The sequence below is a fragment of the Salarias fasciatus genome, chromosome 17, assembly GCF_902148845.1.
Source record: "Salarias fasciatus chromosome 17, fSalaFa1.1, whole genome shotgun sequence".
NCBI lineage: Eukaryota > Metazoa > Chordata > Actinopteri > Blenniiformes > Blenniidae > Salarias > Salarias fasciatus.
In genome coordinates this window covers 2747051-2774159 of record NC_043761.1, presented here as the reverse complement: position 1 = coordinate 2774159, position 27109 = coordinate 2747051, and the positions used below count along the sequence as shown (strand labels likewise).

General features: G+C 45.6%; 1 protein-coding gene across 1 annotated transcript in view; it reads right to left on the bottom strand.

The window, feature by feature from the left end:
* Window positions 1-27109, bottom strand: part of LOC115404267 (thyrotropin-releasing hormone-degrading ectoenzyme) — a 138011-nt gene that overhangs the window by 74746 nt on the left and 36156 nt on the right. Inside the window, exons 4-5 of the mRNA XM_030113537.1 lie at window positions 24015-24141; window positions 3403-3557 (exon numbers count right to left, since the gene is read on the bottom strand). Coding sequence (XP_029969397.1) covers window positions 3403-3557; window positions 24015-24141 — 282 coding nt within the window. The remainder of the gene's footprint in view (window positions 1-3402; window positions 3558-24014; window positions 24142-27109) is intronic.

The window sequence follows — 27109 nt, the reverse complement described above, 5'->3', positions numbered from 1 at the left end:
ACATAGCGTGAAGTAATGACGTAACATAATGTGACACAATGTGATGTAACGTAACATGATGTAACGACGTAACGTGACAAGATGGAGCATAATGGGACGGAAATTAACATTGTGACGTAACATAATGTCACGTAACAGTGTGACGTAACGTAACGTAAGATGATACGTGACATAAAAACCGAAGAATGCCAACAAAACCAGACGGAACGAAATGAATAACATGACAAAGGTGAATGAAATCATACATAAAGACATGAAACAAGACAACACGACACAAAAACACATCGCATGACAACATCACATAAAGCAAAAAATAGAAGATGACGGAACACGAAGCAACATATCAAGACGTTCTATCAGGTAAAGCGTTGGAATGTGAAATAAAACACGACTGGAAACAACGGAACACAAAAACACAAGAAGAACAGGAGTGAACTTCATATGAAGCTCCAGAAAATGACATTATATAACGAAGCGGATCTAAAGACAGAGTTTGATGTTGTCACAGCTGAGCGGTCTCGGGTTCGAGTCCCCGGAGAGTCGCGTCATCTGGGTTTGAACTCTGTGTCACATTCTGATCTTTTTCTGTGTTCTCTGTTGCTCTTAAAGCCTCCTGAACGCTTCCTGCGGTTTGTGTTGATGTGCTGCAGATTTCCAGGAGCTTATCGTTCATTTCTCGGGTCGGAGGAAATGATGCACCTGAGGAGGCTGGCTGTGTTGATAACATGTCTGGACGGGAGCGGAGCGCCAGGCCGAGCTGGAGATCTGCTTCATCCCAGGAGCATGAAGCTCATATCCAGTATATTATAAACTAAAAAAAAAAAAAAAAAAGCTGAATTTTACTTTAACAGATGCAAATTATTCGGTTGTAAACAGAACGAACGTGACAGAAGTCAAAACAGCTTCAACAGCGCGGCCAATGAGCTGTGTGTGTGTGTGTCTGTTAATGTGTGTGTGTGTGTGTGTGTGTGTGTGTGTGTGTGTGTGTGTGTGTGTGTGTGTGTGTGTGTCACAAAGCTCCTCAGGCAACAACAACAGCAGAGGAGATGATCCTGTTTTTACAGTACGACACGGGATACGTGACAAGCAGACAAACACGACGGAGCAGAAGGAAATTTAAAGGTTTCAGTCAGGATGGGACGAGCGAGGCCCGCAAACACAGAGAGCGAGAGAGAGGGAAGACGGAGCGTGGGAGAAACAAAAGACAGCCGGAGAAACAAAGCGACGCAGAAGAAGAATGGAGACGACATCCGGCGAAGAACAAGAGAGAGAGAGAAAGATGAAGAAAGACAGAAAGGGAGCAGCAGAAGAAAGAGGAGACGGAGGACGGTTGCATTTGTCGGAGACGTTGGCATCGCTTCGCTCTTTCTAGTCTCCACGACTCGCTGAACTCATCACCAAACCCGCCGCCCGTTCTCCAGACGGGGTGAAACCCGGGGAACACCTGGCGGGTCACCGCCGCTCACACAATCAACACACAACACCTGAGGGCGTGGTCACCACCTGATCCGCGACGTGAGAAAATGTGACAAAAAATTGAAAAAGAAAAAAGAATTCCAAAATTTACATTTTTTTAAATATAGAATATATTTTGTTATATATTAAACATATAGAAAAAAATATGTATAATTTTTTTTAAAATATGTTTAAAATATCCAAAATAAACTGTGTGTGATACAAAATATTGAATAAAATGATGCAACAAAATGAAATAAAATATTGATCATATTTTTGAAGAAATGACGTGATCAGACTGCTCGGTGTGGAAAATAAAGACTGATGTTCCAGCGATCTGACTTCAGCTGTGTTTTTCAGTCATGTTCGTGTTCGCAGATTTTTTTAGAGATATCTGAACCAGAAAAATGGCTTCGTCAGAGTCAAGTAGAAGCTGTTAAAAGACTGTAAGTCGTCTTGATCTAAAATAGCTTGTTTCTCTGCTGAAACCCAAAGAAACAACTAAAAATGTCAAACCATACCATTACATTTACTACACTCTTTAGTTTCATCTTTTAACGAGACGTGAACATTGTGAAAGACGGAGGATCTGTCAGACAGTTTTTTTCCGAGCGTTTCGGCTCCAGAACCTCCTCGGTCCGGGCCCCGCTGGGTCCTCCAGACGTGAGCAGATGTGAGCTCTCACTCTGACCTGACCTGATTACACCGCAGGGAAACAGCTGAGCCTCGTTTACACATCAGGCCGCCAGCAGGTGTCCTACCGACCTGCTCCGCCTCCGCCCGGGGGGGCGGAGCTTCTGAGTCAAACCGTGAAGCCCCGCCCACCCAGCGGGTGGCGCTAAATTCATGTAAAAGAGAAGTTCAACACAACCAACTCGCTCAGGAAGTCACAGCATTAACGCTGTAAAACACGGAGCCAACAAGTTGCTCCCAGACACTGGAACAAATCCTGTCTTTTCCACAACTTAACCGCAGCGTGAGAAAGAGAAATACGTGAAAAATGAATAACACCAAAAATGGCCAGCATGCATATAGAAAAGCACCATGCAGGAAGAGAAAACGACAGCATGAGGAAAGAAGATGTTTTTGTTGCAACTTTTGCATTCTCTTCATCATTTATAGTCACACTTCGGGTTTAATTTGTGTTGCAGCTTTTAGATTTGTACGGCAGCTTTTTCATCTATTGGGAATTTTGCATTTCTTTTTAAGTTTCACATTTGTTTCATCACTTTTGCATTTCAGTTTTTACTTTTCTTGCAACTTTTGCAACCGTGGCACAACTGTTTGCACTGATGCAGAATTTGCATTTGAGTTGCAACTTTTGCATTTTGCTGTGAACATTGCATCACACTTCAGTTTTCAACTGTGCTGCAGTTTTTGGATTTGCATTGCAACTTTTGAATTAACATTGCTACTGTAGATTTTTGCAACTTTTGCATTTCAATTGCAACTTTTTGCATTTGTGTCATCAAATTTGCATTTCAGCTTTTATTTTGTCTTGCAGCTTTTCTGGCTGTGGTGTGACTTTTCACGCAGACGTTGAAAAATTCCATTTAAGTTTTTGTTGCGACCGTTCCATTTATATTTAGGTCTTCATTTGTTTCCGCAGCTTTGCGGCTGTCTCGCATCTACTGGAGTTTTTTTTTTGCAGCTTTTACCTTTTAACTGCAGATTTTACTGTTGTTCAATTTAAATTCATGTCATCGCTTTGAATGTTATTTTGAGGTGTAACTGTTGATGTTGTGAGTTTTTTCTTTTCATTTGCAGATTTTTTTTTTTTACAACTTTTGCATTTTTCTTACGTATTTGTAGTGGTGTGTATCAAAGGTTTCACTTATGGTGCATCTTTTGAGGCTGTGGCGTCACTGTTTCACCTGATGTTGAGAATTTGCCTTTCTGCCCGTTCAGCCTGTAAAAGTTGCGTGTTTCCCCGGCTGCCGGTCCTACCTGGTGACAGATCTCGTGGACGACCACCATGGTCAGCTCCATCTGGTAGGAGGACGACGACACGTCGGCGTCCAGCAGGATCTTCTGCTCCACGAAGACGCTGAGGCCCCAGTTCTCCATGGCGGCGTACGGGTGTTTGGGGACGGCCAGCAGGTCTGGGAGGGAAGCCACACGAGACGACAACAAGGCGTTAGCGGCGCGAGCTTCATCTGGAGCTTAAATAAAAGGAGGCGTTAGCGCTGACAGGATGACTGCTGGCATCACAGCACATCCCATTTTGGGTTCAAATTAAACTCATGAGTCATTTTAACAACCTGCCAAAGGAGCCGTTTTATCCCCACAACATGGAGACACTGAGGACGCTTTTTTTTTTACCAGACAGACCTGAGAGAGGGAGAGCGGAGATGAAACGACGGAGAAGGAGCCGCCGAGTCCCTCTGAGCGGAGACGGCGTTTAGCTGCAGCGAGGGAGATTTACCAGAGTCAGACTTCAGAGGGAGCGTCCGCCGGACGGACGGCGAGTCGACTGAAGAGCCAAGAGTCACAGCGGAGGTTTAAGTGGAAGTCCCGGAGGGACGTTTCAGTCCCCCGAAAGTACGAAGATAAAGACTTCAGCTGAGATTTAACACCTGGGTTAAAACCGGGTTGCGTTACTTCAGGGAGACCAGGAAAAACTACAATAAAAAAAAGGAACCATGACGACCGTTGAAGGTGCAATAAGTCAGAAATTTAAAATCAACAATTAAAATGTGAACATTTGTCACCAATTAATGAAGAAACTTTCCCTTTTAAACAGTCAGTTTTCTCCATCAAGTTTTTTTTTTTTTAATTTAATTTTAAAAAGAGTTAGAAACAACATCAGTGGGCGGAGCTAGACCATGAATACTTCCTGCTCCCCGTAGTACATCAGTACTTCCTGGTTCCTGTAGCCCAGCTGTACTTCCTGGTTCCTGGAGCCCGTCACTACTTCTTTGTTCCTGAAGCCTGTCACTACTTCCTGGTTCATGGAGTCCATCACAGCTTCTTGGTTCCTGAAGCCCAGCTCTACTTCCTGGTTCCTGTAGCCTGTCATTACTTCCTGGTTCCTGTACCCCAGTTCTACTTCCTGGTTGCTGTAGCCCATCACTGCTTCCTGGTTCCTGAAGCCCAGCTCTACTTCCTGGTTCCTGTACCCCAGCTCTACTTCCCGTTTCCTGTAGCCTGTCATTACTTCCTGGTTCCTGTACCCCGGCTCTACTTCCTGGTTCCTGTAGCCCGTCACTACTTCCTGGTTGTTATAACCATATAATGATGAATGCAGATCATCCATTTTCACATGCTAGCATTAGAACTGCTTAGTCATTTTCAACATCAGTTTAACACATTAGCATCAGTGACTAACTCGCTTTAGACCTGTCAGCTGAATGTCAACACCCATTTCAACATGGTAGCAACATGTCCATCACTAGCTAACTTTTATAAATTAGCTTGAGAGATGCTAACTCACGGCAGTATTTAGCATTTTTAAACCCCATTTTTTTAAATTTAAGCTAGCTGTTTAGTATGATTTATCCGCCCAGTCCCTGATAAATCCTCTCGTCTTCCACCAGCTGAGGTCCAAACAGCTGACAGAACCAGTTAGCCGCCTCCCGGTTAGCGGCCGAGGAGCATCTCCTCGGGAGTCGAGCTGCAGCTGAAAGTGATTCACGGGGAAATGAAGCTCAAATGAAGCGACATTAGCTCCACAGGCTGAAGTGTTTAGAGTGAAACGGGCGGATATTAAGAGGAGAGGAGTCAGGAATAACGCTCCTCTCAGGGAGGAAACCTGATTAAAGGGGAGGAGATGAAAGGACGAGAGGAGTTTTCTCAGGCCAAATGAAGCCTACTTTTTTTTTACTTTGGGCGAGAGAGAGAGAGGAGCCTCTCTCCAGGTCTTCATTTCAATTTCAAATCATCAACCCTAGCATTTTGGCCACAGCGACCTTTTCTCAGAGCAGCTTGCACACAGATGACAAAAAGGCGGGAAGAGTCCACTAATGGCTGGAAAATTCCCTTCAGAGATGAATTTGTTCGGAAAAAAAGCAAAAATTAACTTTACATGCTTATTAAAGGATGTGAAAATTAAAATAATAAAATTCTTCCAGCAGTGTTGATCCTTTCGGCGTTATTTCCCCAGTGGTGTGACAGTTGTATCTTTCTCTACAGGTGTAAAGCTAATGCTAGCTTCAGGGCTAATGCCATTTACGCCAGCGAAGCGATGAAGAAGGAAAGTTGCTGGAGAGGAAACAGGAGGCAGAACGTCGCGCTGAGCTGCTTTCAGCTGGACTGTTTCACTCAGGAGGAAAAGAAACTCTTAGATTCACGTGTCCACAGCTGTTGCAGAGGTAAGTGGAGCAGAAAACGCATCGTTACGAGAACTGGACTCCACCCTGGAGGGCTCAAGCTGATGCTAGCTAACCGCTAGCAGCATCGACGCTGTAGCTTTAGCATCGCTGATCCCCGGTTTGGTGCAGATGGAGAACAGAGGTTCAGCACCATTATTAAGTACTTTATTTCTCAATGACTATAAATATAGTTGTGAGCTAATTCTGGCACATTTATGAGTTTTGATTATTGAAAAAAAATTGTTTTCTTATTCAAAATAGTTCAGCGTTTTCACAATCTATTCTTCAGATATTTCACATTGATATTTGGATGAGTCTGTCTCCACGTATATTTAGGTGAGACTCGTTTTCTAGATACTCCTGATGAAAATATTAGCTTTGGTCTCATTTTTTTTTCTACGGTTCGAGATTTAAAGTCAAACTGATTCATGAGAGTTCAGTTGTTTCGAGCAGTTCCTTAAATCTCTACAAACAGAAGCTTCAAGCAGCTCTGATTGTGCACTTTGCTGTTGGCTGTCAGCAGGATTTGTCATTTCAAGTGTCCGCCAGTCGTCTCGACAAAAGACGTGATTGTGTTTTGACAGCCGTCAATCGTCTGTGAAGCTTCAGGTGAGCTGCTGTCACTGGAGGGAAGAACAGACTGTAACCGAGAGAGAGAGAGAGAGAGAGAGAGAGAGAGAGAGAGACAGAGAGAGACAGAGACAGAGAGAGAGAGGCCTGAAGGAAGGCTGGTGAAGGAACTCAAGATGGTTCCTTCTGAGAAGAAACCAGGAAGGAGGGAGAAGAACACGAGGAAGAGTTCTGATTCTGCTTTTCGACCTAAAAACAGTTGTTGTGTACACACACACACACACACACACACACACACACACACACTTGCCCCAGTTTCCTGAAGTGAATGAAGAAGTTTGACAAACAAACAAAGAAAAGACTTTCTCACACACACACAAACACACACTCCAGCAGACTAATGACTGATGAGGACTGTGTTTGTGTGTGTGTGTGCGTGTGTGTGCGTGTGTGTGTTCTAATTATTATTTCTTGTCTCTGCTCAGCAGCCTCTGAGCTCGGCTCCCTCGTTCTCGTCGACACAGAACACATAAAAATGAAGAATAACCTGGAAACAGCTGTTTGTTGTTTGTGACATTTAAAGGTTAAACCAGAAACTGTAGCATCTTATCATCGACTCTTCATTATTTCAAGCAATTCCAAAGTAATTCTACTACTTTACACCTGGATTTAACCTAATTTAGCTTTAATTTTTAGACTATGGAACACTATTTGTTTCGTATAATAAAAAGTATTATTTTCAAATGGATTTCCAATTATTTTACATATTTCAGACTATTATATCAGCTCTTCATTCACCCATTTATCTTTTTAAAAAGCCATCTGTTTTTGTGAACGAGGCAAACATTTGCTCCTAATTCTATAATTATGTGTCTAATTTTTCTTTGGTAAAACATCAGATCTGTTAAAACAAGCAACAAAACCCTCAAACTCTCCAAATTCCAATAAAGTTATACAATTTTTAGGCAAAAGATGTGAAATTATAATATTAATTACTTCTGAAGGGCTAAAATAATTTAAAAGTGTAGCTATGCTGTGATTGGTTATCAACAAAGAGGCGGGGCTTAAGAGAGGAAGGCGCTTCAAAACATTAAGTTCTACACACATTCATGCTTTCACGCTACAGAGAGAAAGAAATGACCCATAAGCTGCCGGTGTTTCGGACAAACTGGTTCCCCTGTTAACTGGTGACCGACTGAACGCTGTTACCTGCAGCAGCAGCAGAAGGATGTCAGCCACCAGTTAACAAGGGGACCAAATCATTCACAACACCACATTTACCACCTCATCAGAGGAGATTTTAGCAACAGAATAAAAAGTAAAATCACACAGAAACATAAGAGACTCTGAAAGGAACGGTTCGTCCGGATCCGACTCCCTTCAAAGACCCATGAATTAAATCTCTAGCTGGTTCCAGGTTTAATGAAATGATGTGAAATCAACAGAACCTTACCGGTAAAAAGAATACATAAAGAAGTCCACGGTATATTTGTTGCAAAACCTCCAGTGGTGCTCGCTTCTTATTGAACACACACACACACACACACACACACACACACACACACACACACACACACACACCACACACACACACACACACACACACACACACACACACACACACACACACACACCCCACCCCCACACACACACACGGATTCAAATTCCATCATACATGAGCTCGTTAGTGGAACATCACACAGTCAGGAGAGAAACGAGAACATTAAACCGAAAGGGGAGCTTCGTGTGAGTGTGAGTTTGTGTGTGTGTGAGTTTGTGTGTGTGTGTGTGTGTGTCTCTGGAGGACCGTCGCACTAAATCGAGGTCATCTCGGGGACGGAGGGAACAGAAACATGAAGATCTTAACATGGGTTTGAATCGGATGGTTTTCAACTCGTTTAAAAGCGCCTGGAGGGGATTAACCTGACACACACACACACACACACACACACACACACACACACACACACACACACACACACACACACACACACACTTGAGTAGAATTCCACCTTAAACTAGTGAAAGATCAAGTCTTTTTTATATTTAAATATTTATTAATTCATTTTTTATTCATCTGAATTTACAATCTCAGAAAATGAGTCGCGATTCGAATAAATTTCAGATTAAAATGACACAAACTGCTAACATGTTAGCTGCTAACTTCAGTTAACATAACTCACTTTAAGAAGATGTTAAGAAGATTTCACGCCGGTTGTGTATTTCCTGTTTTTGGTGAATTTGAATGATTTGAGTGTCACGTCGGAGTCCAGATGTGGGGACACGACCCACGGGTTGAGCCAATTATCTCATATTGACTCTGAAGGTGAGCGGCGCCGGGGGCCGGGCGGCTCATTACGGAGGCGGAGCGGCGGGCGGAGGTGGACCGGCTGAAATAAAGGTCGTTAACATCCACCTTTAATAACGTGGAGAAATGTCAGCTGTAATGAAGCGACTCCTGGACTCTGATCGGGCTGCAGGGCAGCTCTCCGCCGGGATCGAACACGGGATCATTAGTGAGGCGACCCGGTCGCCGTCCCATCCCGTCCACCCAGAGGAGACGCCCCCTCCACCTCATCAGAGGAGGCAGCGCAACATCGGAGAGGGAAGAGACCGACAAGGCCAGGACCCCCGAAGACCTGGACGTCCAACTGCAGGAAGACCTGGACATCCAACTACAAGAAGACCTGGACGTCCAACTGCAGGAAGACCTGGACATCCAACTACAAGAAGACCTGGACGTCCAACTGCAGGAAGACCTGGACGTCCAACTACAAGAAGACCTGGACGTCCAACTACAAGAAGACCTGGACGTCCAACTGCAGGAAGACCTGGACGTCCAACTACAAGAAGACCTGGACGTCCAACTACAAGAAGACCTGGACGTCCAACTGCAGGAAGACCTGGACGTCCAACTACAAGAAGACCTGGACGTCCAACTACAAGAAGACCTGGACGTCCAACTGCAGGAAGACCTGGACGTCCAACTACAAGAAAACCTGGACATGCAACTACAAGAAGACCTGGACATCCAACTAAAAGACCTGGACATCCAACTAAAGGAAGACCTGGACATCCAACTAAAAGACCTGGACATCCAACTACAGGAAGACGTGGACGTCCAACTACAAGAAGACCTGGACATGCAACTACAAGACCTGGACATGCAACCACAAGACCTGGACATCCAACTGCAGGAAGACCTGGACGTCCAACTACCAGACCTGGAGATTCAACTACAAGAAGACCTGGACATCCAACTACCAGACCTACACATCCAACTAAAGGAAGACCTGGACATCCAACTACAAGGCCTGGACATCCAACTACAGGAAGACCTGGACGTCCAACTACAAGAAAACCTGGACATGCAACTACAAGAAGACCTGGACATGCAACTACAAGACCTGGACATGCAACCACAAGAAGACCTGGATGTTCAACTACAAGAAGACCTGGACGTCCAACTACAAGAAGACCTGGACATCCAACTACCAGACCTACACATCCAACTACAAGAAGACCTGGACATGCAACTACAAGAAGACCTGGACATCGAACTACAAGAAGACCTGGACATGCAACTACAAGAAGACCTGGACGTCCAACTACAAGAAGACCTGGACATCCCACTACAAGAAGACCTGGACATCCCACTACAAGAAGACCTGGACATCCAACTAAAGGAAGACCTGGACCTCCAACTAAAGGAAGACCTGGACATCTAACTACAAGACCTGGACATCCAACTAAAGGAAGACCTGGACATCCAACTACAAGACCTGGACATCCAACTGAAGGAAGACCTGGACATCAAACTACCAGACCTGGACATCCAACTACAGGAAGACCTGGACATCCAACTAAAGGAAGACCTGGACATCCAACTACAAGACCTGGACATCCAACTACAAGACCTGGACATCCAACTGTAGGAAGACCTGGATATGCAACTACTTGAAGTCCTGAACATCCAACTAAAAGTTCAGAACATCCAACTACAAGAAGGTCTGAACATCCAAGTACAGGAAGACCTGGACATCCAACTACCAGACCTGGACATCGAACTACAAGATCTGAACATTCAATGACAAGGATATCTTAACATCCAAAGTAGAAAGACTGACATTTCATGTGCTCGTGGGCGTGGCCTAATCCATCAGCCAATAAAAATGCTTGACTGACTGCTAAGCACAACCCCATGTCAAAAGTTCAGATTTGTAGAGCAGCTGGAATTACTTGACTTCATATTTACAGTTCTCGCTCAGCAGCATGAAGGAATTAGCATGTGTTGCATTTGCTAACCGTGGGTTTTTTTTTTTCTTTTGTGTCTTCAAATGAAATCATCTTCAACATCCAAAGCAACAGACGTTAGTCCTGAAGCTAACACAGTGTGTGTGTGTGTGTGTGTGTGTGTGTGTGTGTGTGTGTGTGTGTGTGTGTGTGTGTGTGTGTGTGTGTTCACAGAGGAGCCTTAAAGGACAGGAAGCACCACACTGCTTGGGGCTAGTAGATTGGCTTGGCGTCCTGCCAGCAGAGCCAATCAGAGGTCTGGATTTCCCTGCAGGGATGAAAGCGGAGGAACCTTTACCAGGTGCACCGAGTCGACCTTTACAGCATCAAAACACAGCTGGAAGACTCTAATCGGATGCCATAAATGGAACAATTAGCCTCGTTAGCTGCTGCCTCTGTCAGGGAACCTATTTTTGGTGTTTTAGCAGCAACATTGTGCTCTCTAAACCCGGGAGGAAACTCGGTTTCAGTCACACATCAAACCTAATATTATGAACTTATCGGCTAAAATTGAAGCTAGTAGCACTAGCATATTTAGGATAACATAAATATCTGCTAAATTAAAGGCTGGCTAAAGTTACAGCTAACATGACACGGCAGCTAAACCTGTGGAATCTATGCTCGCGTAGCAAGTCAGTTTCAAAATAAAGTCCTACCCTACTCTCAATACACCTAAAACATTCAGGAACAACCTGAAAGCAAATCCATAACTAGCTAAATAACAAAAACAAAACAAAACAACAACAAAAAAGTCCTGGATATGACCAAAACTCAGGGTGGATGATATGACAAACTACATGATCATTTCTTCCAAATAAAATCCAATTATGATTTTATTGTGATTCTTTTCCACATTTTTTGAAATTCATTTGCAAAGTTTCTGAATACATCTGAATTCAAACGCTTGATGTATTTTGGTAACATGTCCTCGTAATGTAAACAAGGCAAACAACACTCTTGAAAACCCACGGCTCATCGGTACTGGCCATGCAGACTCTACTCTTTATATGTATACATTCCTTACTGCACAATCAAAATGGACACAATGGCGATTCACTCTGAATGGTTGGCTCGGTGGACGGAAACGGCTGAGGCGTCAGCGTAGATCTAAACTATATAGAATGTTCTCTACGGGCACTTGTATGATCTCTAATTTGTCCAATCATCAACATAGGTCTGCAACATATAGAATGAACTCTACAGGTGACTGTCAACATGTATTAATCCATCGCGATGTAGCACACCATATGGCACGCCACCTTCTGGTGACGCCACGTCCCGGCCAATCATTGTCCAGCGGTCTTGTCCGATGTCCTGTCTTGGCCGATCGGACGGTGACTCGGTTCTCTTGGGACTGCAGCACGTGGCCATTAGAGCTCAGGGTTCCCCCGATGTTTCCATTAGTGTTCCGGACTCTACCTGGGCGACGGCGCAGCAGAACATCTTGGCTCCTCTCGGCAGAGTGGATCTGGATCTCACGGGCCTGCGGACGGAGACTTTATATAACCTCCTTCTCCTCCTCCTCCTCCCGCCGTCTTCCCTCCATCTGTTTTCTCTGCGACTCCTTCCCCTCTGCCTCGCTCCGTCTGCTCCTTCCTCTTCACACTTTGTCACACAGATCACTGGGCGGTTTCTCCATCTGCTCGCTGGGCTCCACCAGCTGCTGCTGCTCGCGTGACCCTGCGGCGGAGGGGGTGGTGCTCCCCCCCCACCCCCCATGGTGGAGCTGCACCGCCGCACCGGGGTGGAAACGCTCCGCTCTTTGCCCTCGCCGTCATGAAGGATCTGACCGACAGCAACCCACGTCAAGTAGAACATGACGACCACCTGCTGACACCTTGTACGTTCTGCAGGGAACCCCCCGCAGACCGCCGCAGCTCCGGAGACCACCGGCCCCGCTCGGCGGTTCCGTCTCTTTTCTGTCGTCCTGGAAGTTGACATTGCTTCCCGAATCGTTCAACACCTGGGAGTCACTTTACTGACCTGCGTCTCACAAGTCACCATATCAATCGTTAGCTTAGCCAGTGGCGACAGCAAACCGCTAGCTTAAACACAGACAACAGTCAGCCGCGAGCTTACCCACAGACAACAGCCAGCTGCTAGCTTAAACACAGACAACAGCCAGTCGCTAGCTTACCCACAGACAACAGCCAGCCGCTAGCTTACCCACAGACAACAGCCAGCCGCTAGCCTACCCACAAACAACAGTCAGCTGTTAGCTTAGCCACAGACGACAGTCAGCTGTTCGCTTAGCCACCAGTATCAGTCAGCTGTTAGCTTAGTCACTTTACGTGAGTTACCTGTTCTCTTAGCCACTGACACCAGTCAGCTGTTAGCTTAATGACCCACTTGAGTTAACTGTTAGCTTAAGCACTGTAAACAGTTAGTGATCAGCTTAGCGGTAAGCAAACTAGCTAGCTTGGTTTTGAACATTTTGACTTGAATAAGCCAGAAAACAACAAATCAATCTTTTGCTTGTTTTGTGGGCGGAGCTTAGCTGCTCCTTTTACAAGTGTTCTCATCGCAGAACCGCTCCACAACTCAGAGAACAAAAACTGTTTTTCCTTCAATTAATAAAGTTGCTCAAGTTCCGATCTGGAAGATACATTTAATTAATAAAATTAATGGAACGTTCTGAAATTTCTCCAGTAAAACATCTTCAGATGATTAATTCAGCGCAGAAGAAATGATCACGTTTTTAAAAGGAGAACATTCTGGAGGAACATCTTCCTCCAGGGAAGATTCCCATCATTCCGGGATGGAGTTAATCTGACGGTCGTCAGACGTTCCAATGATCGACGTTCCGCACGGCACAAAACAGGTAACGTAATAATTTACGGTTCTTTATGTTCTAAAGAAGTACACAAACAGATCCGGGGTAATAGATGATGCGCTGGAGAAAACCGGCTGAAAAAAAGAAAAACAAGCTGAAGTGGAAGATTAATTATCCTGCCACACACACACACACACACACACACACACACACACACACACACACACACACACACACACACACACACACAGAGAGAGAGAAAGTTCATGCAGTAATTAACGCTTCTGTGTTTTTAATTTAACTCTTTCAGTCTCGCAGGATTAACAAAACGAAGCTCCTGCAGTGAAATCTGCACGACACTAATTAATGTGATAGTTAATTAGCTAACTAATTCCATGTGACGTGCTGGTCAGTGTTCCAGAATGTGGTCGATATTTGAAGAAGAGCTCCTGGTGTTTTTAGTCCGAGAACACAGATCCCAGATTATTATTATTAACATAAACTACATTTATTGAGGACGATAAAAAAATGATTGTTTAGTAAAACTACCGAAACACTGAAGATGTAAAAGGAACTTGATTAATGAAAAATACAAAGTAATAAATAAATGAAATGAACTGCTTGGTGGATTGAATCACATTTCTCTGGCTGTACATAGCTACTTCTTCTACTTCAAAACTTCTGGTTTTACCTCACCACTTCCTGTTTTACCTCACCACTTCCTGTTTTACCTCACTAGTTATGTCTTGTTTCACTGTGTTTTTTACTTTCTTGTTCTTGTTTAGAACCCAGCGAGTCAGAGGGATGGTGAGACCCTGCGTTAGCATTAGCTAAGATAAATTTAACTGTATCTCGTTGATCTCCGACATCTCTAACTAGCTTAATTCCATGCTAGCATTAGCTCGGCTGAAGTTACCTCCATGCTAGCGCTCTGTGACGTCTCTAACGAACCGCAGCCGTCTCGACACGATGACCCACATCGGCCACCGGCTTCCACTTCAAGACGAGGAATTAGCTAACGCTACAAGGTGTTAGCGGCCCGCGGTGCTAACTGTGGCTCATTACGCGGATGTGGGCGAGAGCTTGACGCGCTGTCTGGACGGAGCAGCAGAGGTCGGCCGACGCCCCCGGGTGTTGGTGCAGGGAGCCCCGGGCTCTGGATATTAATAACAAGACAAAGTCAAATAAATAGAATTGAAAAAAAAAAAAAAGGCAGAGAAACCCCTCAAAAAAAAAAAAAAAAAAAAAAAAAAATCTCCTTCCGGGGTTCAGACTCTGCTCCTTTGTCCTAAACCACTAATCGCTGCAGAGCAACATGTCCACAGGGCAATGGTTGGTGAATTCATGGAAGATTGACAAGAAAGAATTAGTGACTGTTGCGCTTCAACATTAGCATTATTTAGCTAGCTAGAAAATGAGAAACTGGTGACAAGAGATGCTCACGTTGCACTTTTTTCGCCAAATATGAGCTCGTTAACTCGTAGAATTGACTAATAAGAGCGGATTTCTGCGGAACAAGGAGATCTTTGATAGAGCTAAGTGACAAATGGACGACCTGGAAACGTCACGCTAACGACGTGATTAGCTTCGGACGAGAGTGATTAACCTGAATCTCTCGCGAGCGCGTGTCCTGATTTGTCCGATTAGCCCACGTACGACGCGACCGATGATGATGACTCGAGGTCTGAGTGTGTGTGTGTGAGTGTGAGTGTGTGTATGTGCTCACTCTCTCATTAGCTCTCCACTGAGCACTGCTAATGGTTATCAGGCAATCAAGACACACGCTGTTAGCTTAGCATTAACCTGAGCTGGTGGTCTCTCACTACAGTTAGCATTAGCAGCATTCCTCTAATGCTGTGAGGCTGATGTTGAGCGATGCGGCGGTGATGCTGACGCAGGTCAGCAGATCTTTTACGGCGACGCAGCACTTCTAATCCGTCAGCGGCGGGGAACACGCGGCTGTCAGGAGGGCCTTTAGTTTGATGTTATTGTCCGCCTCAGTTTGTGTTCCGGGGCGCGCCGCCTCGTTCTTTATGGCTTTATAAACGATGCGGCTCCCCACGTATAGAACGGACGATCCGCCGTCAGCACTTTGGATGAATTCAGCTGTGTGAGCGTTAAAGATCGGCAGATTCTTAATAACTCGGGACGCCGCGCTGCGGCTGGCAACAACAAAACCACAGATGGAGGACGGGCTCAGACAGAGGAATGAAACAAGCTAATGCTACGGCTAACAGCTGACTAATGCTGACGGATAAACAATGCTACCAGCAAGCTCTACCCAGACAAAGGCCTGAAACAAGCTAATGGTAAAGCTGTTAATGTTAGCATTGTAACAGCTTAATTTGTGTTGACTTGATGCTAAGGCAAACTGTTAGCATTCGCATTATGACACAGCTGTCTTAATTTGGGCTGATTGCTAAAACTAACTGTTAGCATTAGTATTGTGACACATTTCTTAGTTTAGGCTCACTGCTAAAAATGTTAGCATTAGTACTACGACATAGCCGTCATCATTTGGATGAATGCTAATCTTAACTGTTAGAATTAGGATTTTGAGAAAGTTTCCTTTATGGGAAAGCTAATGCTAACCGTTAGCATTCACAATGTGACAGGTTTTTTTTTTTTTTTTTTGGTTTTATTTTTATGTGGGCCTGAATGATTCGAATCTTTGTAAGTTTATAAGACGTAACAGGTGTCCTGCCTGAACGCCTGTCAGATTTAAACACATTTACTGTCCGTACTGCGCACGCGCGCACACACACACACACACACACACACACACACACACACACACACACACACCTCTACCTAACGCCTGCCAATAAAGATAATTTGAATTTCACACAGAGGCAGAGTGGGAGACACGTTGCCACGGCAACAGATGCTGCTGGGTCAGTGAGGCGGGGAGAGGCCAGTGAACCTGCGATTCTGTGTGTGTGTGTGTGTGTGTGTGTGTGTGTGAGTGCACCTGTACTGTGTATACTCTGTGTGTGTGTGTGTGTGTGTGTGTGTGTGTGTGTGTGTGTGTGTGTGTGTGAGTGTAAAGAGTGGGAGTGAAAATAACAGGAGTGAAACTGAGTGAAGACCAGAGGTGGAGAAACTGAGTGTGTGTGGTGTGTGTGCGTGTGTGTGTGCGTGTGTGTCAGTGTGTTGACCTTGGTGGTGATGCCAAGCAGATTTTGAATCAACAAACTGGCATCCAGCCCACCAACCACGACACACACACACACACACACACACACACACACACACACACACACAGGTGAGCCAGTGGTCGTCATGGTAACAGGACTGTGGGCCCACAGAGTGATCGGTCACAAACACGTCGTGTCGAGAGGGAACCTGGAGTTCAACACATGAAGAGTTCCTGATCACGACCAGTGTTGGGAATAACGGCGTTAGAATAAACGGCGTTAGTAACGGCGTTATTTTTTTCAGTAACGAATAATCTAATTAGTTACTTTTCCCATCGTTGCAACGCCGTTACAGTTACTAAAAATATGAAGTGGCGCGTTACTACTGACTGAATGAAGCGCGAGTGTCCGCTGCTGCCGCACACATCAGCTGCAGGAGAGAGCAGGGAGGAGGGGGGAGAGGGGAATGGGGGGGGGGGGGGGGGGGGGGGGGGGGGTGATGAAGACGCGATGCTGATTGGTTGGTGGGCGGGCATGCCCTGCCCACGTGTCTCACTCGCTGCACGCGCTGACCGGTAAACACAAGACAGAGACAATGGCGTGGAGCTCGAGCCCAGGACATAGAAAGGTAGCGTTCTGAAACATGACACTTGTTGCTGCTGCTGCTAACCCGACCCCGAGTCCAAACGCAGCAGGAGGGAGACGAGCCGCTCAGTTAAAACAAGCAACCAGCAGGCGACCAGAGCCGAGATGAACACTGACTGCAGGTCCACTGGAACACAGTAGGCCTAATGTACAGTTACAGAGATTTCAGTACTTAATGGCCAGAAGTTTACATTTGTGTTTTCTTAACAGGCTGCAATTTAGTTCAAATAAATACTAAATGTTCTAAAATACCGTATAAAGTGTTTTTATTCTTCAATCAGTTGATATAAACATCTTTGATGTTATAGATGTTATAGAATGTGGTAATGTGTAGAACATGAAAAATAACGTCAGTTACTTTGCTGAGTAACTAATTACTTTTTCAGTGAGGTAACTGAGTTACTAACTCAATTACTTTTTGGGAGAAGTAATTTGTAATTCTAACTAATTACTTTTTTAAAGTAACTTGCCCAACACTGATCACGACACACTGGAGGCGTGTGGGAAGCAGCTCAGCTAATGGCTAAGAAGCTGGAGCTAAGCTAATTGCTAGCAATCTCGGGCTAAGCTGACGGCTAACAAGGTCTAGCCAAGTTGCTGCCAACGCTGCTTCCAACGCTGCTGCTCTGAGTGCTGCTAACACTGCTGCTGCTAACGCTGCTGCTAATGTTGCTGCTGCTAACGCTGCTGCTAATGTTGCTGCTGCTAACGCCGCTGCTGCTAACAATGCTGCTGCTAACCCTGCTGCTCAGAGTGCTGCTAACGTTGCTGCTGCTAACGTTGCTGCTGCTAACGCCGCTGCTGCTAACGCCGCTGCTGCAAACCCTGCTGCTGCTGCTAACACTGCTGCTGCTAACGCTGCGTCTCAGTGATGAGATAAAGTGAGTCTGAGCTTCATTAACAGAGACTCTTAAAGTGAGTAACTCTGTCTGACAGCACACTGATTAAATTCTTCTAATTGCTGCTTTTAAAGGTTCGCTGTGTGTGTGTGTGTGTGTGTGTGTGTGTGTCATTTTTAGAGCCACACACACACTGAAATCAGGACTTCTTGTTCCGTTAGCATCTTTCAGAAAGTTAAGCATCATCCACTCGGTCATTTACAGATCTAGAGATGAACTTTCTCCACATTATAGAAAGCAATCATTCTGAAGGCAAAGATACGTGCTGGATACTATGTACTGTATATGTCTGACTGGACCAGAGGAGGGTCCACATCAGAATGGGCTCTATGCACAACTCAACCACTTCCTGAACTTCAGGAGGCTCCTTGTTTCCTGTCTTTCATGATGGGACGAGCTGATTAATGCAGGTGTGTCTGAGGTAAGTTGTTACAGAGGTCAGACACACCTGCATTAATCAGCTCGTCCCATCATGAAAGACAGGAAACAAAAAGCCTCCTGAAGTTCAGGAAGTGGTTGAGTTGTGCTTAGAGTCCATGGTTTATGGTTCTGATTGGACCAGACGAGGGTCCACATCAGACCGGTTGATGGTCTTGAGGTCTTGATCAGACCCTCTTATTGATCAGATCTCGTTTCACCATCTGGAACCTCGTGGATCCTGAGTTGTTCCAGGATGGAGCAGCTTCGGTGGGCGGGGCTAGACCCATCAATCAAACGTGATCGGCTGAGTTTCTACAGCTCAGAGTTTTTTGGGGTTTTTTTGTTCATTGCATTTCATGGTCCAGAAGAGAGATCAGGTCGCCCATCCGAAAATCAATCAATACTTAAGTATTTTACAGAGTGTTTTTTTTTTTTTTTGTAATAAGGGGGCGTGGCTTCTTGATTGACAGATCTGCTCTGGAATGACTGACAGATCTTTCCAGCAGGTTTCAGGAGGTTTACATTAAGATTAATTTCTTCTCTTATTTTCCACAGTTGATCAATTTGTTGACTTATTTTAATTAGTCTCTTTACCACTGAGCGGTTAGCGAAACAGAGCCGCAGCTCAAATATTTATCAGTCAGATATTGAACCATAATATTCGTGGCGCAGGTGTCTGATAGCGGTTTAAGCTAGGTGCAGCGTCCATATTTAAGTTCCAGAGGGAGAGATATGAAGGAGTGACGATCCGGACGGCAGCTGCCGGATGACTGAGGGAGCAGGACGAATCGAAGAACAATAAAGTGAGAAGCGCCGCGGCGGCAGACGATCGCCGGACGGCGGCTCCAGATCTCATCAGCAAAGCCGCTGAGACACTTCGTCTGGAGTCGTTAAGAGGGAAAAAAAATACATGATTGTAGTTGTTGTTGTTTTCAGTCAATTCCTCTATTTAGCCATGCTAATGCTAATTGTACTTATAGTGGGATAGCTTTCATGCTAGTTCAGGATTAACGAGGCTAATGGTAACCAAGGCAACAGCATGCAGTGTGTCAGAGACTGGAGATTCTGTCATGCTACAGCTAATGCTAGCTTCTGCTAACGTAACATAGGCAAGGCAGCCTGTGGAAATGCTAACAGTAATAATCCAAAAGAGTCCAAAAAGTGAAGTTTTTAACATAGTTTTTCAGAAGAATTAGTTTTTTTTTGTTTTTGTTTTTAATTAACTTTCCGCAGGGATCAAAGTGTTTCGCTTTATTTCTTTGAACGAGTGTGAAAGAAGAAGAGAAATTAAAGCTCGACATTTTTCCTCTTCGCTCTGTTGAACATGGAGTTAATCCAACATGGCCGACTGGACGGCAGCTGACCGGCCTGCAGCGCCGTGCACGGCAGTTTGCACGTGCACGGACCTCTGTGGTCCATCTGCTACTGTGTCGGCCCGAGGCGGTGCGTGTGTGCGTGTGCGTTTGCGTGTGTGTGTGTGTGTGTGTGTGTGTGTGTGTGTGTGTGTGTGTGGAGCCCAGATGGAGCCAGAACACATTAGTCCGCTCTGGCTGCTGGAACAAAGATCAACTAGTTCAGAGCAAATCCTCCTGATGCCCGATTCACCTGAGATCTACTAGAACCTACTGAGGAACCGGAGAGGAACCGGAGGGGAACCAGAGGGGAACTGGAGGGGAAAGGTGGAGGAACCCGACGGGAACCAGAGAGGAACCCAGGAGGAACCAGAGAGGAACTGCAGAGGATCCAGAAAGGAGCCGACTGCTGCTGTGATCACAGATGAGAAGGTAAGCGGTCAGGAGACATCGATGGTCAACCAGACCAAAGGGGCGTGGCCAAACCCCACGGTGACCCCAAAGTCCTCCTTGACCCTGTAGGCTGGGGGGCGGGGTGGGGGGTGGGGGGGCAGTTGGACAGGTCAGAGTGGTTGTGCGGGGACAACAGAGGCATGCTGGGAGGAAACGCTCTGTCTCTTTAAATGTGCAGCTCGTCGCTCCAGTCTGTCTCTCAGGGGGATCCAGGCCCGGCATGACAGCAGATGGAGCCCCGAGGCTCAGGGACCACACACACACACACACACACACACACACACACGCACACACACACACACACACACACACACACACACACACACACACACACACACACACACACACACACACACACACAACACACCACACACACACACACACACAGGGTGGAGTTAGAGGCAAACTGTGGTAAAGACTGATGTCAACATCAGTTTGAAGGCACACGCACACACACACACACACACACACTCTCTAATATGTGGATACAATGACTGATTTATGAAGTCACTGTTCTCTCGCACATATATGCACGCACCTACATACAGAAACACACACACACACAAACATATGCAACTGTATATACACACACACACACACACACACACACCTGCATACATACTCAGTCTCAATCCTTCTAAGTCTTGGTCTCTTAAACCCTTGGTCTCGTGATGTCCTGGTCTTGACTCAGTCTTGATCTCGTGGTGTCCTGGTCTTGGTCTCGTGATGTCCTGGTCTTGACTCAGTCTTGATCTCGTGATGTCCTGGTCTTGGTCTCGTGATGTCCTGGTCTTGACTCAGTCTTGATCTCGTGATGTCCTGGTCTTGGTCTCGTGATGTCCTGGTCTTGACTCAGTCTTGGTCTCGTGATGTCCTGGTCTTGACATGGTCTCAGGTTTGATGGTCTTGACTATATCACTGATCTTGATGATTCACTCCTTGTTTGAACCATCACCAGTAAAACCCAGTAAAAAAAAAAGTAAATAAATAAAAACTAGCAAAAACCAGCAAAAACTAGTAAATCCAGATCCAACATGACAGGAAATAATAAATGTATTAGTTCTTTTCTTTTTCCTTTTAAATCATCCTGGGCTCATTAAAAGCCTGATTTCTATATTTTATAAAGGAGGGGAAAAGATCTTCACCTCTTGTTGGCACTTTCACAATATTCTTTAATATTTGAAGCACTTCCATAAATCAGTCTTTTTTCATCCCGTTTGAAAGCTGAAGCTCAGTGAAGAGACTCCTCCGTCCAGAGAACCGGTTCCTTTGTGTTCCGGCTTGTTTTGTGAAACATGTTTTTATCCCTGTTTGGTCCTTTCATGTCTCTTCTTTGTGATCCCATGTTTGCGAGTCTTTAAAAGTGAGGCTTTTGTTGACTGTTACGTCACTGCTTTGAAAATGATTTGGACCTTTTCATTCTGATTTGAGGTCTTTAGTGTTTTTGTGACTGTTCTGTCACTTCTTTTATTACTTTCTGTGGCTTTGTGGGAATTCGGTCCTGGTGGGACGGACAGCAGTCGTTTCTATCCACCAGTCCTTCCGTCTGTCAGGCTGATCCATCCATGGATTTGTTCGTCCGTCCGTCTGTCCCTCGGTTTGTCCGTCTGTCCTTCAGTTCATCCGTCCGTTAGTCCGTCCGTCCATCGGTTGGTCCGTCCGTCCGTCTGTCCGTCCTTAAGTTCGTCCATCCGTCCGTCCATCGTTTGGTCCGTCCGTCCATCCGTCGGTTGGTCCATCCGTCCATCCATCGGCTAGTATGTCCGTCCGTCTGTCCGTCCGTCCTTAAGTTCGTCCGTCTGTCCGTCCATCGTTTGGTCCGTCCGTCCATCCGTTGGTTGGTCCATCCGTCCATCCATCGGCTAGTATGTCCGTCCGTCTGTCCGTCCGTCCTTAAGTTCGTCCGTCTGTCCGTCCATCGTTTGGTCCGTCCGTCCATCCGTCGGTTGGTCCATCCGTCCATCCATCGGCTAGTACGTCCGTCCGTCCGTCCGTCCGTCCGTTGGTTGGTTCATCCATCCGTCCATCGGTTGGTCCGTCCATCCATCCATCAGTTAGTCTGTCCGTCCATCCGTCGGTTGGTCCGTCCGTCCGTCCGTCAGTTGGTCCGTCCGTTCGTCCATCGGTTGGTTCGTCCATCGGTTGGTTCATCCGTTCGCCCGTCCGTCGGTTGGCTGATTTGTCTGTTCATTGGTTGGTTAATTTGTCTGGTTTTTTCACCCGTCCGTCCGTCGGTTGTCCGTCCGTCTGTCAATTGGTTGTTTCATTTGTCCATCAGTTGGTTTGTCCATCCATCAATTCGTCCATTGTTATGCCCGTCCTTTGGTTCATCCATCGATTCAGCCGTCCATAGTTTTGTCTGTCTGCTGGATCGTCCCATTTTGTCCCTTCGTCCATCGGTTCATCCGTCCTTCGGTTTGTTCGTTTGTCCATCCGTCCGTCGATTCTTTACTGTATTCGGGCTCAAGTGAAGACAATATGATGGCACAGTTTGCTCTGGCTTTTTTTATCGACCGCACGAGAACATCTGCAGACGGAGCTCTAGCACACACACACGCACAAACATACACACAAACACACAAGCACGCACACACACACACACACACACACACACACACACACACACACACACACACACACCACACACACACACACACACACACACACACACACACACACACACACACACACACACACACACACACACACACACACACACACACACACACTCCGACCTTCAGTCCAAGAAAAAGGCTGATATTTGGGGGATCAGCTGTTCAGCCAACAGACTCTTTCTGACCTCTGGAACAAAAAAAACAAACAAACCTCCATCTGTCAACTTTGCTTCCCTACGAGGGGAAAAGTTGTTGGTTCGAACCCTAAAACCTAAAGTGTCAACTAATTTACTTTCTGTCTTTCAGGTTTTTTCACTGCTTGACTGTGTTCTGTCTTCATTGGGAATATTACTGATTGGCTGTTTATGAATCAAAATAAAAATGTCCTCATTTCTTCAATGAAACTCTTTAAATTGGAGAAAGAAAGTCAAACATCAGCGGCCCGGTGATGAACTGTAAAAACCAAATCCATTCTTCTGACAGCTCTTCGATCGGATCAATCCTCTGCTCTGGTTGGACGTCTGTCGTTTCAGTTTGACACATTTCAGCCACTGAAGGATGATGTAATGTGTCGGTCACCATGGAAACGGATACACTGAATGTTCCGTCCATATAAGGTCAACATGAGCTGAGTCATACCATGTAGAATGCCAAAATAAAACGGGAAGTTACAGAATATTTCAAAATATATAATTCAACAATCAATTTACATTTTATCAAGCAACAGTTCTAAAATATTCTAGAGTTCTAAAGCGTCCCCACTAATCACTTCCCTACGTGATAAGATTCCTTGAGTCCACATCAGCGTTAGAACCGTACCAGAGCGGTAGAACGTTCCGCTCTGTATCTCTGGACGAGCTTCTGAAGTGTTTTTTGTGAGGAGTTTGAAGTAGAACCAAACACACTTTAAACCCTGATGTGTGAAGGAACCCGTCACGACGAGAACCGATGTAACCAATGGAACCTTCTTGACCTTCAAACAACCTTGAACCATCGGATCGCCTCACAGCAGATTTAAAGCAGAAGCGATGTGATGAGGGAGCGTGAGCGGCACTGTGCCAGCGAATGAGTTAGCAAAGTTAGCAGCCTTACCTAGCTTAGGCAGTGAATACTGGACTTTGAAGTAGTCCTGATAAAATCCCAGCAGCCTCTTGGTGATGTGCAGGGCGTAGTCGCCGGCGCCGCTGGAGATGGCGTCCGGCCGGGCGTACAGTCGGATCTGTGTACAAACAAAAACAAGATGGGAAATGACATTCGCATTAGCTCAACGCTAAAGAAAGGAAATAAAGCGAATCCTCTTTATTAGCAGAAGCTAACGCTAACGTTAACAGAGGGGTATATGTTTTAAACAAGGAGACTGAAGGTTATGCTAACGCTAAAGCTAACCATAGGGTTATGAAACAGCATGGAAATTGTAAATGCTAATACAGTTAGCCTAAAGAGCCAGACAGAAAGGTAAACTAGGCCCTGCTAATGCTAATAGTAACAGTTGCGTGTGGTGATTGCAAAAGTAACAGAAAGCAAAACACTCATGCTAAAGCTAACAGGAGGCTTATGGAAACGGAAACATATGCTAGTGCTAACAGCTACACTATACTGATGAGTCAAATAAGCTAAATGCTAATGCTGAAGCTAACATTAGGAGCTAATTGCAAGTGCTTTACTAGTATAACAAAGAAAAAAATAGACTTCTAATGCTAACATGTGTTACTGAGCAGCTGTTCATGTCAATAACTGCTAATGCTAACAGAATGCCGAGTAGGAACAGAGAGAAACTCGTCAAAGTAAGAAACTTTATTTAAAATCCATCCAGGAGAGAAAATTGAAATTCAGTGATGTGAAAGAAAATACTGTAAATTGAACTCAAGGGGAAATAAAAAGCGTCAGGAGGCATTCAGGTTCACACCCGCAGACAAAAAGTAATTTCAGGGGTGCTCTGGTTTTTTTTTTTTTTTTTGGTTTCCTTCCCTACAGAGAAATGGAACGTGGCCCCGGAGTCAGGCGGGTCGGGTCGGCTCCGCTCAGAGGAAAACTCAACGAGGCCGACGTGACTTTATTCTTCACCTCTTTTGGGTCAAAGCGGCAGAAAAAGATTAAAAAAAGGATTTACTGTCAACATGAAGAATACCGACTCTGTGAGGGACACTTGAATGCACCGCAGTTCATCAAACAAACACACCGATCAATATCCAATAACCAGTCACATGACACTGCTCAGCCAATCAGCAGCTCCGATGATGGACCCATGGTGTTGACCTCAATGAGAGGAGAGAGACTGTAAGTGTGTGTGTGTGTGTGTGTGTGTGTACAAATCACTGCTGTTGTAATATTTTCTATTTAAAAAAAAAATGTTTAATGCTCTGCTAGCATTAGCATTAGCCTGAGCAGTTGTGATTTTTATGACGTACTAAATTTACAGCATTTACTCAGTTGTTCGCATTAGCAGAGTTTGCTAATGCTAATAGCTGTTGGACTAATGCCAGCGCTCTGATGTGATTGTTAGAATTAGCATTAGCGGCAATCAGCTGATCCTCCGCGCCACTGAGTTGAAAAGTTAACCTCCGACCCAAAAGAAGAAACTGTTAAAAATGCGCGCGTACACACACACACACACACACACACACACACACACAAACACACAGTAGGTTTACTGGCGCTGAGAATAATGTTTGAAAAAATAAACTGCGCTTACTGACGTGGAAACAAAAGTGTGTGTGAGTGTATACTTCCTTCCATGTGAGAGATGATAGGTGTGTGTGTGTGTGTGTCTGTATTTTATCTTTGTTGTTTTGTGTGTCCATCCGTTTCTACCTTTGTGCAAAAGAGATACGGGTGTGTGTGTGTGTGTGTGTGTCTGTGTGTGTGTGTGTGTGTGTGTGTGTTTGATTTTGATAGCCCATCTCTGTCGTCCTTCAGTTGACAGTGAGCTTGTTTCTCCTTCTGACAGTAAAACCATCCATCCATACACACACACACACACACACACACACACACACACAGCAAATGCAAACATGCAGACGCTCCACACAAAACTCAGATAAAACACACACACACACACACACACTAACACACACACAGCCATTGATCTGTGTCATCACCATATGTCGCCATGGTAACCACTGGCCGTTTGTGTACATTTAGTCCTGTGGATCAGACTAAAGAACTCGATCTCCCCACACACACACACACACACACACACACACACACACAGCTGATATAAACATTCCTGACTCATTACACCACCTAGTGGTGTAAAGTTGTATTACAAGCATTTTCTGACAGCAAAAATTCAGAAGTACTTAAAAGATTTTAATGATTTCATCAGTTAAATTTAAGAATAAAATTCCAGAAAATTGATTTTATATTGGCTTTTATTGGAATTTAGACAAATGGACACTACTACTGAAGCTATTTAAATTTTAAAAAAGCCCTTTTTTTTCTGATGGACTCGATGCACCACCTGGTGGAGTAAAGCGGTATTACAGGTGTTACTTTCCCCTCATCGTCACGTCGTTTATGATCCGGTCGCGCAGAAGAAACGTGACGTGCCGTAAACATCCAGACTGGAACCTCTGCCGCGGAAGTTCAATCCTTTCCCGACGCTAGCCGTGGCGCTCCTGATGCAACACAGCTGCTCCGGCAGCAGAGCCTGAATGCAGGTTCAGGCTTTTCAGCGCCTCTCTTCTTCTTCCTCCTGCTCCAGGACTCATGAATGCTCAGAGGTTATTGAAATGGGAGCCGCTTCCCGGGGAGGGGAATTGAATCCGGTCTCCTGAGGTTTCCTGGATGGCCTGCAGTCACGTTTTCCCAGGTGAGGAGAAGCGAAGGCAGCGAGGCGGGTGGTGGAGGAGTGTGTGTGTGTGTGTGTGTGTGTGTGTGTGTGGGTCTGACTTCAAAGTCTTCCCACATCCAGCGTGTCGCCCGGGACTCCGGTGTGCTGAAACTGTGACGCGGTGGCTCAGCGGTTCGCCCCGTTCCCCGGGTGAGGCGCCGCCGCTCGCCGTTCTGCGTCTGGCTGAAATATTCAGCGGGCGCCGTCTTGGTGATGTTTGTGTGATTCCGAGTCGCAGCTGGAGCGAGTCGGACCCAGCCGAGCGGCGTGGAACCGATGTTCTCATAAATACCAGACGCTCCTCCGCCCGAGCCGCCCGCCCCGGGGGAAACGGAGCGTGCAGCAGCTGATCCCG